The sequence below is a fragment of the Rhamphochromis longiceps genome, linkage group LG20 (assembly GCF_057381845.1).
Source record: "Rhamphochromis longiceps isolate RC_006_pf linkage group LG20, R_longiceps_female_GT1.1, whole genome shotgun sequence".
NCBI lineage: Eukaryota > Metazoa > Chordata > Actinopteri > Cichliformes > Cichlidae > Rhamphochromis > Rhamphochromis longiceps.
In genome coordinates, this window is record NC_140576.1 from 12,681,653 (window position 1) to 12,695,911 (window position 14,259).

A 14,259-nucleotide genomic window follows, 5' to 3' on the forward strand; every position below is an offset into this window, starting at 1 on the left:
ACAACTTTTAAAATGATGCAAATAAAAAAGAAGAAGAAGCTGAGAACTATCGTCCCCCCCCCCCCCCCCCCCCCCCCCCCCCCCCCCATGAGACCCAGCAATGCACTTTTTTATAATTTTTGCATCCAATGTTGCGCCAACAAAAATAATAGCGGCATTTTTTTACATTCGTTACAGCTAATGCTTTTGATCTGTGTACATTTTTTCTTTTGTTTTTTTTCTTATAGTGTTTTTATATCCTGTGGTTAGAATAACAAAAATACATTCGTTTTTTTTTTGTTTCCACTATCATTGTTCGAAGCAGGCTGCAGGCTGTGTTTTCCACTGTGGATGTCATTGTTTTTCAATGTCTGTTAATTATTTTTGTGCTGGTATTTTGCCTCCTGATATAGTGTTTCCTGCTATTGTCTTTTTCTACCAGGCTAGCTGCCTCTGGACTTGAGCCAGCCAGTCCCTCCTACCTTAAAATACACAAGCACACATACACACACATCATGACCATGAGTGTGCGCACACACACACACACACACACACACACACACACACACACACACACACACACACACACATTCTCTGTCTCTGCCCTCCCTCTGCTCTCCCTTCCTCCTCTTGGCACTTGAGAGAAAACACAAGAAGTCAGTGATACGGCAAAACCAACTCTGTGTGTGTGTGTGTGTGTGTGTGTGTGTGTGTGTGTGTGTGTGTGTGTGTGTGTGTGTGTGTGTGTGTGTGTGTGTGTGTGTGAGGGAGGGAGGGAGGGAGGGAGAGAGTCCACCAGTCAGCTCAGAGGGGTTAATCTCTCTCTCTCTTTCTCGCTCTCTCTCCCTCAGTCTCTCCCTCCCTCTGTTGCCTTTTGTTGCGGCCCCTCACTTTCTCAACTCTTGGACAGAGGGAACTGATACTGTGCCTTTGCATGTGTGTGTTTGTGTGTGTGTGTGATGTTGGAGAATCCTCACCACTTTCTGGAACTGTACATGAACATGACTGATGGGACTTTGTGAAGCACTCCTCGCGCTGAATGTTTACAAGGCAGACTGGTAAGGCAGTCCTGTTCTTGGGAAAGCTGTCTGATTTCATGCAAATGCAAAAGTGTCCGTGTGTGTCTATATGTGTGTGTATGTGTGTGTGTTTTTGGGTCTGCGTGTGGGGAAATGCTGTCAGCAATCCAGCAGATTATTTGCAAATGTGTGGTGTGTTTCTGCGTTTTTTGAGCTTTGCGAACTTTTTTTTTTAATGTTTTCAAGATATAAAAACGCTTGCAGAAGGTTCCTCTGTCTTTTTGCTTTCCTTTCATTCCACCTCCTCTCCGTATCCCCCTCTTTCTGCCCGGCCCAACTTACTCAAGTTACCGGCTTCCTCCTGTTGTTATGAGCCCCGTGGTTTCTCTGCAGTACTCTGAGGGCGCTCCCACGCTCTCTTAAAGAGAAAGAAAGGAAGGGAAACGGCGATAACTATTTCAGAGCCACAAAAGAAGTGGGAGAAGCATGGTACGGTTTCGCTCCACGTCTCTCTCTCTGCACCTCCGTGCAAGTTTTTGTCCCTTTTAGCACTGAGCAATTTGGAAAAATGGATCTTCCTTTTGCACTGGTTGCTTACTTTTTTTTCTGGACAAAAGTTTTCTCTTTTCTTCCAAGGTGGTGGGGTAGTGAGAAAATTGGAAACAGAGCCACCCACAGTGGAAGTGAGTCAGCCCGGCATTTAGTGGTGTGTTGACTTTGGAAATGGCAGGGATTGGGGGCGGTGGTGGTGCTAGTGCAGGGGGACAGAAGAAGTTGTCAGAAAAAGAGAAAGAGAAGAAAAACAAAAAGTGTCAATTTGTTCATATTTTCTGGTGAGGGTCCCAGAATCTGTGCAAAGTGGGAGCTGAGTTGTGGATAACAGGCATTATAGGAGAGGAGAGGAGAGGAGAGGAGAGGAGGCTGTTTATAAAGGGAGGGAGCGGCTTGTGTCCATCTGGGACAATCCCAAGTGCTGAAAGCTTCCCCACCCTGATCCCAAACATCTCTCTCCCCCTTCACTCCCTCTGTCTTTCTCATTGTCTCTCTCCTGCTCCTTCACCATAAAATGCAAGTGGATACATTTTGATTTCAGTCTGTGGAAGGCATCCAACTTGTTGCATTTACAGACACATGCCGCTATTATTTTCCTTCTGCCTTTTCTTTCTTTAAATATCCTTTGTCACGTCCTGCCTCTGTTTTCCCCTCTGCTTCCCTGTGGATAAACTGCCAGCATGTTAGATGTAACATGACAACATAAAACTAAGAGAATGGGGAAGCCCTGCTGCATTTTTGAATTGCATGTTGCATAATATAAAACAGTATCAATGCATTGTGGAAGAAGCACAGGCAAAGCACAGACTGTGCAACATTGTGATTCAGTCACAGCAAGTCACAGCCAAAGGCTATTGTTTTGTCCCATGGGAGAGATTATGGCTGATGGTTAACAAAACAGGCAAAAAGCTGATATCACAAAAAAAAAAAAAAAAGAAAGAAATTTGATTTGTCCATCAGCAGCGCCTTACAAGCCAGTAACAGACATTTTACACATGTTCTCCTCTTTCTCATCACTCACCACCTTTAAATATTTACTGCTTTCTAAGTAATTTAATGCCAGAATGTAACCCTGTAGAACATAAGCCACAACCCAGTCAGTCTCTTCAGTCCTCTCCCTTTGTTTAGCCTGCATGACCTTCCTCCAGCTCCTCTACTTCCTCCTCTTCCTCTTCCCTCCCTGCTCTGCCTTCCTCCCTCTGCTCTGCCTGGATACCCAGCGATAAGGGGACAGCGACGGTAGCACTTCCTCTCGCCACAGGAAGCAGGAAGTGTTGATTTCCACCACAGCCTCCCTGGGCAAACTCTGCACTGAGTCCACTGGGATCCTCATTCGCACTCTCAGCCGTATCGCAGCGAGCCTGGGATACAGGCAAAGAAGCGCATGTGTTGTGATTGGAAGCTGTCTGCTCACAATGACCCCAGTATGCATTTGCTTCGCAGCTGTGCCTCCTGACTGATTTTCATGGGAAAGCACCTGGGAAGCAGCCTGGTTTGCGTCTCTTTGACCTCAGGCTTGGCTTGCAGGTCACAGGATGATTGGCTAATTATTTCCCTAATCACGCTGCATGTTTTGTTATCACCCTCTGTGGCCACTGATGTGGATGGAGGCGCTGTTGAGCTTAAAAAAACACAAACAACCATTCATCAGCTAATGGATTCCAGTTACACTGGTGGGTGGGAGGGCTGGGTGTGAGCCAGAGAGAGAGAGAGGGAGAAAGAGGTGACATAAAGAGAAGATGGGGAAGACAAAAAGTTGTGCATTAGGGCAGAAACGATACCTGAAGGGTTATTTTTCCGTTTTCTTACTTGTTTTTGTTCTGATTATGTTAAGATTATTATGATGTTATGATATCTTTGTGTGTGCGTGTTTTAAATTTGCACTGCCAAGTGAGGTCATGACTTCTTTTTTTAAAGGTTGCTTGAACAACATCTTCACTAACTGAAAACAAGGTAAAGAGGGAAAGACAGATGGACACAGCAGCAATACTGAGAAAATTATATTTGATTTGGGAAAGTATTGGCATCAAATAATCCTAGACCCACTCAGTTGGGTTTTTTAAAAACTTGTTCCAAGATAGTATTAGGAGGATATTATTTTTCAGCGAGTGACGCACATGGCCAGAAAAACAAGTGGAATTATTTTGAATTCTGAATCAAGGATTTGTAAGAGAAAGCAGGAACACAGCGGGCGGAGGGAGGTTTGGAGTCTTCACACCCCCCCGTTCTCTGCTGCCTGTTGGAGCGGGGGGGCTAGGAGGAGGAATTGGCCGTCCGATTGGGGTCTGGAAAGTGGGGCCTCCCTGCTGCTGCCGAGTCGGGGCGGTCTGCTTCTCTCCACCCCAGGGAAAAGGGTAACACTACCTGGGTCTGGGTGCAGTTTCCCCCCTCCAGGGGCAAGGGTACCTAGACCCAGTTCGTAGAGTACGCTTGGGGAGTGTGATTGTGTGTACAGTGTCTCTCTATGTCTGTCTCCACGTTGGGTGAGTGTTGAGTAATTGCATATGAGAGCATGAGGGTGAGAATGGATGTCTGTATCTGTGTGTGCCTGTTTGTCTGTGTCTATATGTCAGGTTGGGTATCAGACGCCACCTCTGTAGGGACATCTCAGGCCCTCCAAGGTATGGAGGCCTATCTCCCCCCACCACCACTTCCCCTGCCAGTGGCAGACACCCTCAGGTGTCGGTGCGTTGGTGGTTCTTTGTGTCCGGGGGTGGGCGTCCAGGTACACACCGGCTCACTCCTGGTGGCTGCTTGTCGGGGCCTGGAGCCTGGGGCTCGCTCGGGCCACTTCGGGGGTGGGGTGCCCCCGGCCTCTCGGCCTGGGGCTCGGTCACTCTGGCACAGCTGACTGCCGGCGGAGCTCACGGACACGTCACTGCAACCCCCCTGGCTTCTGCTCCGCGGCTGCTGAGTGACCCCTTATCTGGGGCTCTCCTCAGCTCTTTCTGGGACAGTGGCACGGCTGCCCCTCTGTTGGTCTTCCTTGGTCTCTTGTGTTCTGAGGGTCTCTGGATGTCTGGAGTTCTGATCTCCTCCATACCTGCTTCATGCCCTGGAGGACGGGGCTGTGGCCCCCCCACACCCTCTAGCAGATCATTACATGAAGGAACCTTTTAAATACAAGCGTGCTCATGCTCACAGGTGTACACACGGGTGCTCACACACACAAACTACACCCTTTTTGGCTCCTACCTCAAAGCACACTGTGCGCTGTCGATCTTACGTGCTGCACAATAATGTTTAATATTTAGTATTTACTGTCATATTCCCATAGATCATCGCAATGATGTTGTTTATTATATTGCTCTTTTTTTTCTTCTGCTTGTTTTCTCTTTTTTCTTTCTCAACAGGTGATCCAGGTGATTGATATATGTATTTTTTGTCTGCTTATTTTGTTGGTTTTTGCCCTTTATCCCCGTCCCTCTTCCCCACTGTTTTTCTTTCCCTCTTTCTTTCTCCACTTTCTTTTCCCCAGTCAAGTCTGTCCCGTATTTAGCAAGTGAAAATAAAATAAAATAAACAATAAAAGGTGAATCAAATAGACCATTATGGCAAGGCTGGGATGGTCCATTTGGTAAAGTAAATCCGTTGGGCATCTTTCTTTGCCTTTAGACAACAATTCTGAAGAGCCAAACGGGACAGGCAAAAAAAAGAAAAGAAAAGAAAAAAGAGAGAAAGCAGGAACTGTGAAAGTCAGAGCGACTAAGTATGAAACACCACACACACAGAGTTTTTATAGTGCTGCTCTTATTATTATTATTTTCCGGTGTTTTCTGTGTGTGTGTGTGTGTGTGTGTGTGTGTGTGTGTGTGTGTGTGTGTGTGTGTGTGTGTGTGTGTGTGTGTGTGTGTGTGTGTGTGTGTGTGTGTGTCTATATATCTATGAAAATCATTCATCATCTCTCACGCATAACCCTTGCATGGTGGAAAATGAGTTGCCTAAGTGACAGAAGTGGATGAGGTCTCATGTTACTAAACTTTACGAGCTAGAAATTTGCATAATGAGAAAAGGACACATCTACTTTTTAAATTAATTCAATTAAATTCAATTTTATTTATATAGCACCAAATCACATCAACAGTCAAGCAGCTTTATATTGTAAGGCAAAGACCCTACAATGATACAGAGAAAACCCTGTCAATCGGATAACCTTGTAGCAGTCCGAGCAAGCACATGGAGAAAGTGGGATGCAAAAACTCCCTTTTAAGAGGAAGAAAGCTCAGATGGATTCAGGCTCAGGGAGGAGCAGCCATCTGCCATATACTATGACTGTCTGCACTTATCTTCAAAAAAAGATAATTTGCACCTGGGATGTGGATTGATGCTAAAGGTTGTGGCCCTTGTCATTAAATTTTATGGATATTGGATTTAAAGCCTAGCATTATAACTTGGTTTTTCTCGTAATTAACCACACAAGTCAGAAGGGGGAAAAAACATTAATGAAATAAACAGAAGAGTGGCAAAGGCAGCTACTTGTGAGTTTGACTAAGCAGCTGAGTAGAAGAGAAAGCAACAATGCCATAGCAAAGGATGCTGAGACATTTGGGCGATTAGGAAACAGCGGAGATATGAACCTAAATTGCGGTCGGGTTAAGGGTCAAGAGGGGTGAGGAGGTCAGATAGAGCCCGGCTAGCTCAACTTATAACAGGATATCCTGCAAGGAAAAGCCATCTGGTTCTCCTTCTCCCTCTCCTTCTCTGTCTTAAATTCCCACAAAAGGCACAGCAGTAAGCAGAGGTATAACCTTTCCATGAAAACCCCTGAGAAAACACAAGTTCATCAGTCATCGGTGGCAGACAGCTGATGTATGTGCCTACTTCATGTTCTTCTTCTTCAGCAGAACTCGGAGCACACTGAGTGTTTTATATAAGTGTGCGATGACAGCTGTATGATGTTTTTATCCACTTGTTTCAGGGGCTTCAGCAGCTAGAGGGAATTTTCCTACAGGGGTAGCAAAGTTGATCTTATCTTAACCAGACAGTGTCTAAAAAACACAATGAATCATCCCTCTTCTGTTTCAGTCAGTCATGCCTTAAACTGATATCAACAACTTACTACTCAGAAAGAACTGTTATTCAATCGCAGTTAAGCCCCATTTATGGAAGAGGAAAATGAATTAATGGAAATTTGTCATATATTAAAGGTATTTGTATCAGACGGCACTTGGCACTTTTATACATGTTTTCCTTCATTTGAACCGGTGTGAACAATGACTTACAAGCGCAATCAATGCCAGAAATTGTGAGGCAATTCTAAGAAAACCAGTACTGTGGTTTGTCAAGACATCTAATAGCAGGAAACTACCGAGAGCACAAGATTTTTGGTTTTGTTGCTTCAAAGGTGTCACCATCTCATTTGCTTCTTTGCCACGTGTTGTTGTGAAACCAATGAAGGGAAGCGCATTTGTGATAGTAAAGTATGGTATACCCTCACGGCCACTTTATTAGGCACACCTGTTCAACTCAGACATGCTCACACGGCAGCACCACAATGCATTGAGGCATGTAGACGTTGGCCAAGCCGAATTTCAAACTGAGCATCAGAATGGGGAAGAAAGGTGATTTAAGTGTGTGAATGTGAGTGTGAATGGGTGAATGACTGAATGTAGTGTGAAGCACTTTGGGGTCCTTAGGGACTAGAAAAGCGCTATACAAATGCAGGCCATTTAAGTGACTTTGAATGTGGTGGTTGTTACCAGGCAGGCTGGTGTAAGTGTTCCAAAGACTGGGCTTTTCCCACATGACCATCTCTAGGTTATACAGAGAATCGCCCGAACAAGCGGAAATATCAACTGAGCAGGAGTTCTGTGGGAGAAAATGCATCGCTGATATCAGAGGGTTAAACTTGTTCAAGCTGATAGGAAAGCAACAGTAACTCAAACTGCATCCAAGGTTTGCAGAAGAGCATCTCTGAACACACAACATGTCAAACTTTGAAGCAGATGGGCTACAGCAGCAGAAGACCACACCGGGTGCCACTTCTGTCAGCTAAGAACAGGAAACTGAGGATACAAGCAGGTTCACCAAAACCGGACCAGAAAAGATGGTCCGATGAGTCTCTGTGTAATTCAAATGATACAGTCAGAATCTGGTATAAACAACACCAAAGCACGTGTCCAATGTGCCTTCAAAGATTCAGGCTGCTGCCATAATGGTGTGGATATTTTAGTACCAATTTTGAATGCTACAGACTCTCTGGTTATTGTTGTTGACCATGTCCATCAATTTATGACCACAATGTACTCGTCTTTTAATGGCGGCACATCTGTCTAGCCATTTTCTTATCCAGATATCCAACTTTAGCCTGTCCCATCTGGCACGGGGCAGCACAGCGGTGCAGTGGTTAGTACGCTCACCTCAAAGCAAGGATACTGGCTCAAACCTGCTCTGTGTGGAGTTTGCATCTTCTCTCTGTGCAGCTAAAAGGAATGCATGATTCTGTGTCTGGAGATCACACTATCAATATCAGTATATGGTAAAGGCATATAGTCAATCTTAACATTAGCTTCTCACAGATGATTTTTATGTAGATGAGAGGTCTAAATGGTACATACCCCAGCCGTCTAAAAATGGATGTGACCAGACAACCACATATGTTCTCGGGGACATTGATCTGTATCTGCATGTAAATGATGTTACTGTCTCGTTCTGTGCTGCACGATGAGCTTATAGTTATGGGCCTTAGGATCTTCGAAGCTTCTTGTTCCAGATTAGACAAGTTGTAAACATTCAAAGACTTTTTTCTTTCTTTTTTTTTTCTTTTTTTTTTACCTTGAACTGAAGTGGTTCAAATAACCAGGTTAAACTCTGGCTTGTTTACAACCCATTCTGTTGTTGGAGCTCCCTTTTGTTTTCACATATTTACTGTAAGTGAGGAGGATTCTACTATAACAGAAAGCAAGACCCTAATAATTCAAAATGATGCTTTAAGCATACACACAGCTGGCTTAACAAAGCCCAGGCTGACACTGCCCGAGAAACAAAACCATGCCAGCCTGTTTTGCTTATTTAACAAGGACTGCAATTATATTTGTTTAAAAAAAAAATCAGTAACAACGCAGGATGACAGGTTACTAAAACTGTCCGGTAAACACCTCGTGAGTCCATGTGACTTTTGTTTACAGGGGCTGCTTCACTTGTAATTGGGTATACTAAATCTAAACAAACTGACAAAGTTGCCACAATGCTTTGGACCCCGGTTAAATATCCGTGAGCGTGACAGCACTGTGAAAAAGATGCAGGAAAACACAGGCCAATCATAATTTACTGTATGTGCATGGCCAGAGTGTGCCAGCAGCTATTTTAGTCTATCCTGGATTGTTTTATTTTGACAGGAATTTAGAGGGGAAAAAAAGATAAATACTACTTTATGATCTTCTACAGTTTCTTCAGAGAACTGCCTCATTTGCTCAACGTGTCAGACAGACTTCAACCAACTAATTCTTCCCATTTTGTGAAAACCTTCATGTTTCCCCTTATGCAACAGTTATGCCAAAGTATAGTCATTGTTCTCTCCGTTCGCTGAATCACATACTCAGCCTGATATTCTCACATTCGAGTGCGCTCTTTAAGAGGGTGACATTTTCCATATGGAAAAATTAACTTATTTTTTTCCTACCCGTGGTTAATCATGACACAAACAAGACACACAGAGAAACACAGAGGGACAGACGGAGAGCGAAACGAATGAGCGAAGGATTGAAAGCGAGAGAGGGGGAACAAGAGTAGAGCTATTTTTGGCCTGTCTGGGTGTTTCCTACACACACACGCTCACGCTTCTCAGGCTTGTTGTTGTTCAGAACGGTGGGTGTTATAAGGCTGAGTTTTGATTTGATTTGACTTTACGTTTTGAGGCTTTGTATATGTGTGTGTGTGTGTGTGTGTGTGTGCGTATGTGCTTTTGTGTGTGTGTGTGTGTGTGTGTGTGTGTGAGCTGGCTGCTGACATCCCTGGGATTTTCTTGTGGTAGCTATGGTTTCTTGTGGTGTTTTGAATAACTTACCATAACTCCAAACGTCCTCGGGGTGTTAAGGGATCCTCGGTCCTTCATCATATACTCCTCTTGTGCCGTCACCGGAGCTGACCTCAGTTCACTTTCAATCAAACCAGATCAAACGTCCAAAAGAGAGGCTGTAATTCATTTAGTCAAAACCGTCTTTGTGTTCAAGTACTTACCGCCATCTTTTGTTGCTCTGCATTAAACCTCTCACAGATCTCTTAGTTTTTTTAATGGCTTTGGTAGCGCTCGGATTTTTAAAATGCTGATAAAAGTTTCTCTGCAGTTTAAAGATGCTATATGTATAGTTTGTATAGATAAATAATGCTATACGACTGGTGTGTGTGGTAATGCCTCTTAGACCGAAGTGGATGATGAGATATTGCACATAAAGCTGGAAAAAAAGTAACACTGTTTCTTTGTTTTACCTTTCAGTGGTGGTTAGTGATGACTGCACAAATGACACTGTTGCTATTTTGCGGAAAATGCCTGTCAGCGATCCATTGTGTTTCTGTGGACTGCATATGTCACCGAAGCTTTCCATGCACTGAGTCCTTTCAGACACTGGTTCAGCCTCAGTCTTTTCACACATATCTGTAATTTGAAAGTAGAAAGATGTATATTAATTTCCTGGAACTTCCCTCACTTTGATCTTAATCAAAGGGTTTTTTTTTTAACTAACAAAAAATGCAAGTCCCCAGAACAAAGACATCCTATAATGTGACTGGATAAATACAGTCCACACAACATGAATAAAACCTGAAAGACTTTCAAAGGTCTGTACTGTATATAATGTATGTGCTTAGCTTATTTATGTATTAGGATTCTGCTTGAAGATGCTAACAGTCTCATGTAAAACAACGGGACTAACAAACTGATGCTGGAAAAAACGTAAATATTTAAGACTCACAGCAAAATTAAGTAAATTAAGAGTAAACCTAAAATAGACTTTATAAAATAAAAACATAAATCTTTAGTAAATAATAATATATAAAGGTAACAATCTTCACAAGGGAATGTGTTCAGGATTCTTGTTTTGCCCAACTCTTAATACCCAAAGACAACCTAATTAACTAACAATAAAGAGGAAGCAAACTTCTCATGTTTATATTTATTTCTAAATATCTCTATATTTATCTCTTATCTCTATATCTATATTTATGTTTTTTTACGCATTTTATTCTCATATCATTAAGAGTTCTTTCAATTAAGAATGATTTTGCAATCAACGCTGTGCTATCGACCTACAGCTTGGATTTCCTAATACATGGTTTCCCATGCAGCTCATTGTTACTCACTCCTCATATGAATTGGTCCACAGCACAACAGCTAGACCGCTAACAAAAATCTGCAAAACCTGCCACTCCATATCAGCCTTGATCCCTGCTTCCCATCTCTGCTTCCAGTGAAATTCAGAATTCATATCAAAATTTTATTAGTGCACATGCCTTTTCATGGCCTTATCCCCGCTTATACAGGAGAACTGCCAAAAGCTTATTACAGCAGTCGCGCTTTCCGTTTATCAGATCAAGGTCTTTCAGCTGTTCCCCATTCTGCAACCACACTTTTTAGGTTGTAGCTCCTAAAATGTGGAACAGTCTTCCTCGGTGCATTAAGTCGGCTGAGTCTGTGGTTTCTTTCACATCTGCTGACATTTTTTATAGGTTTTGCTTTTTAACATTGTGTCCTTTTTTGTTTTAGTCTAGTCATACTGCCTTTGTGTGCAGGTATGTACAGTATGTTGGGCTAGGCAGACCCATTATGACGACTGCAACATTTGTGTCTGCTCCTCCTTAACTCCTCCTAGACAGGTAATCAATCTGGATTAAACTTATATTATATACATTGCCCAGGTTACCAGCACTGTCGACATCTAAATAGCTTTTTAAAATTAATTTTATAATTTATATAATTTGAGCTTTTCAAATTATATAAATTTGACATTCACATTATGTGAATGGTGGCTTAAAACATTAGATCTACATTATACGTATATTGTGTACATTATGTGTAATCTGTTTCTAAACTCATGTTGATAAAGTACTTTTAGTACAGTGAAACTTTGGGGTCTGAGAATTGTGTTGTCATCTGTAAATAAGTGTGGAAAAAGTGGCGCTAATAATGCCTGTACCCTGATTACCAATGAATATGTAGCTTGGAAGAAGAAGAACAATAAATATATAAATCAATTATTTAGTTATTTAGTATTTATGCACAGCCATTTTTGCCACCTCATATACCTATATATAGTGATACAATGAACATAAAAAGAATAACATCGTAAATCAACGTACATGTCCGTGTTTTAATACATGAGCGAAATGAGGAAACAGTGAAAGCTCATTGTTCTAATTTCCACATCCATATTTTTACTCTTGTCCTTTACTAAAATAGCTTTATATGGTTTAGAGTTCAAAATAATCCTTACGTGTCATGAATGGGTCTCAGTTTATCATCTGTCTTGAAAACAACTACTTTAAGCATCTTTTCTCTGATTGGTTGCCCCTCACAAGCTTAAATAGTAGGTGGGCGGGGCTTCTCTTTGCCTGAGAAGACCATATTAAGCAGCGGTCCCCAACCCCTGTGGTCCCGTGGCCCATGGACCCGGGCCATATATCTGGCCCAGATATCGGGCTGCGAGAGTTGAGGCTCGGGTGTGAAATGTATGGTTTCAGGGTTTTTATTGGTTTTTAGCATTTTTTTTTTTTTTAGCATTTTTATCATTAACTTGGTTTCCCCGGGTCTTTTTCTGTGTGTTATGAATAAATCTTCTTTTTTTGGTACCGGTATTGGTTTTATTTTGTTTATTTATCCACAATACCTTAAAGGCCGGTCCGTGAAAATATAATCGGACATAAACCGGTCCGTGGCACAAAAAAGGTTGGTGACCGCTGATTTTAAGGACATCTCATCCCTCTAAAATTAGGACATCTGGACAACTGGAGCAGTTTGATGTCTGAGTTTTCAAATCATAGGGATTACTTACATATACATTGACCTTTTATAAAAGCTTCTTGTTTTATGCTTTGAATGTGTGGCTAATGCATTTTTTTGTGTGGGTGTGGGTGGGGTATTGGCAGTTTCTGGTATAACTCAGAATGCAGGCTCTGAGCTTAAATTTGTGAAGAAATGCATTTCTTCTGTGTGCTCAGTTTGGTGGAACTTTAAAAAGCATGTCTGAAGGTTTCTGTCTTTATATCATGATTAGAAACTGATGATCACCAGACTAAGGCAGACTCAAACATGGTGGGGGGAAGCATTTTCAGTATGTTACACATATATAATTTTAGCTGCTTAAATTACTAGCAAAGAGAATTCTGAAATGAAAATATGTAAACGCACACAAACACATGGCTGTGTGCATACATCTATGTCCGCAATATTCACAAAAATAAAATCCCAGTGCTTTTCCTACCAAATATTTTCCAGCCTTATTATTTTTATCCTCTTTGTTCTTGTGTTTACACAGCCCCACTAAAGATAATACATCTTTTCCTCCCCGTCTGCCCCTCCTCCTCCTCCTCTTATTACCCTCCCTCTTCTGCATCTTCCCATCTCCCTCTTTCCGTCTTCATCTGGATACCTTTCTTTGCTTCCTCCTCCTTGGCTTTTCTTCATTCCCATCATCCTCTTCTGTTTTCTCTCCCTCAGCTCCTTCCCTCTTCTCATGCAGCATTCCTCACATTCTTGTTGGCTTCATAAGGGGAAGGACCCCGCTGGCAGACCAAGGCCAAACATTATTACAGTGCTCCCAGCCTCTCTCTCTGTCGCTCTCTCCGTTTCTCTCATCCTATCTGTCTTATTTTTTTCCCCTCGCTTATCTCCTAAACCACACTGCTCAGGTCCTCTTATCCTCTTCCTGACTTTCCTTTAACTTTTTAATCCCTTCCCTTCAACATTCACTCCTTTATTCGTTTTCTCTTAAGCCTCCACTAATTCCATTTTACTGATAGTATCTGTAAGCTCGGACTTTAACTATGTTAAACCAGTTTACTGAGACTGCTGTCTCTCATAATTAGTGGAAATAAGGGTCATACCATTCCCTCTTACGCACAACAGACTCATTTGTGTTTATACCAGAGCATGTGCTGTTTTTTAACGACACACTGTCTGCACATGGTAGATCAAGTATCAGACACAGATGCTCACAGCAAAGGCTCCCCCAAGTTACCCAACGCACACATACACACAGACAGACATCCACTTTACCTGTAAAGTAGATGACATTTAAAGCATCCTAAATGAATTTAATCAGTTGCCTTTTATTTTGTGAGGACTCCAGTTTAGTTTTGCACATTCTTTATTTTTTTATTGTTGTTTTTGTGAAGAATCACTTCTTGTGTCAAATGTTGTTGCTTTAGCAGTAGCACATCCCTGCAGGTGGGAGGCAACTTTGTAGCACACATTTGACCACATCCTGCCCCATATACTAAACTGACAAAAAAAAGAGCCGTACGTCAAACTTTTCTATGTCATTTCAAATTAATTTACATCTTAAAGGATGACTGATCATGTTTCTAAAAAAAAAAAAACCTGATGTGCATTGCATCATTTTTCTGCACTGTCTTCATAGCTGTGTTATCCCCTGTTGTATCTTAAGAAGATAACATGGATTATTTGATTTCTTACAAAAGCGTTAATACATGCGATGAGTTTTACAAAAATGTGAAATCATTTTGATTTGAAAATCTCAGGAATCAAAGCATAGCA

At 42.1% G+C, this 14,259-nt stretch overlaps 1 protein-coding gene across 1 annotated transcript in view; it reads left to right on the forward strand.

Moving 5' to 3' along the window:
• Nucleotides 1-843: 843 nt before the first annotated feature.
• Nucleotides 844-14,259, forward strand: part of hdac7a (histone deacetylase 7a) — a 56,408-nt gene continuing 42,992 nt past the window's right edge. The window contains exon 1 of the mRNA XM_085393122.1: nucleotides 844-1,037. Within this exon, the coding sequence (XP_085249248.1) occupies nucleotides 1,019-1,037 (19 nt within the window). The 5' untranslated portion in view covers nucleotides 844-1,018. The remainder of the gene's footprint in view (nucleotides 1,038-14,259) is intronic.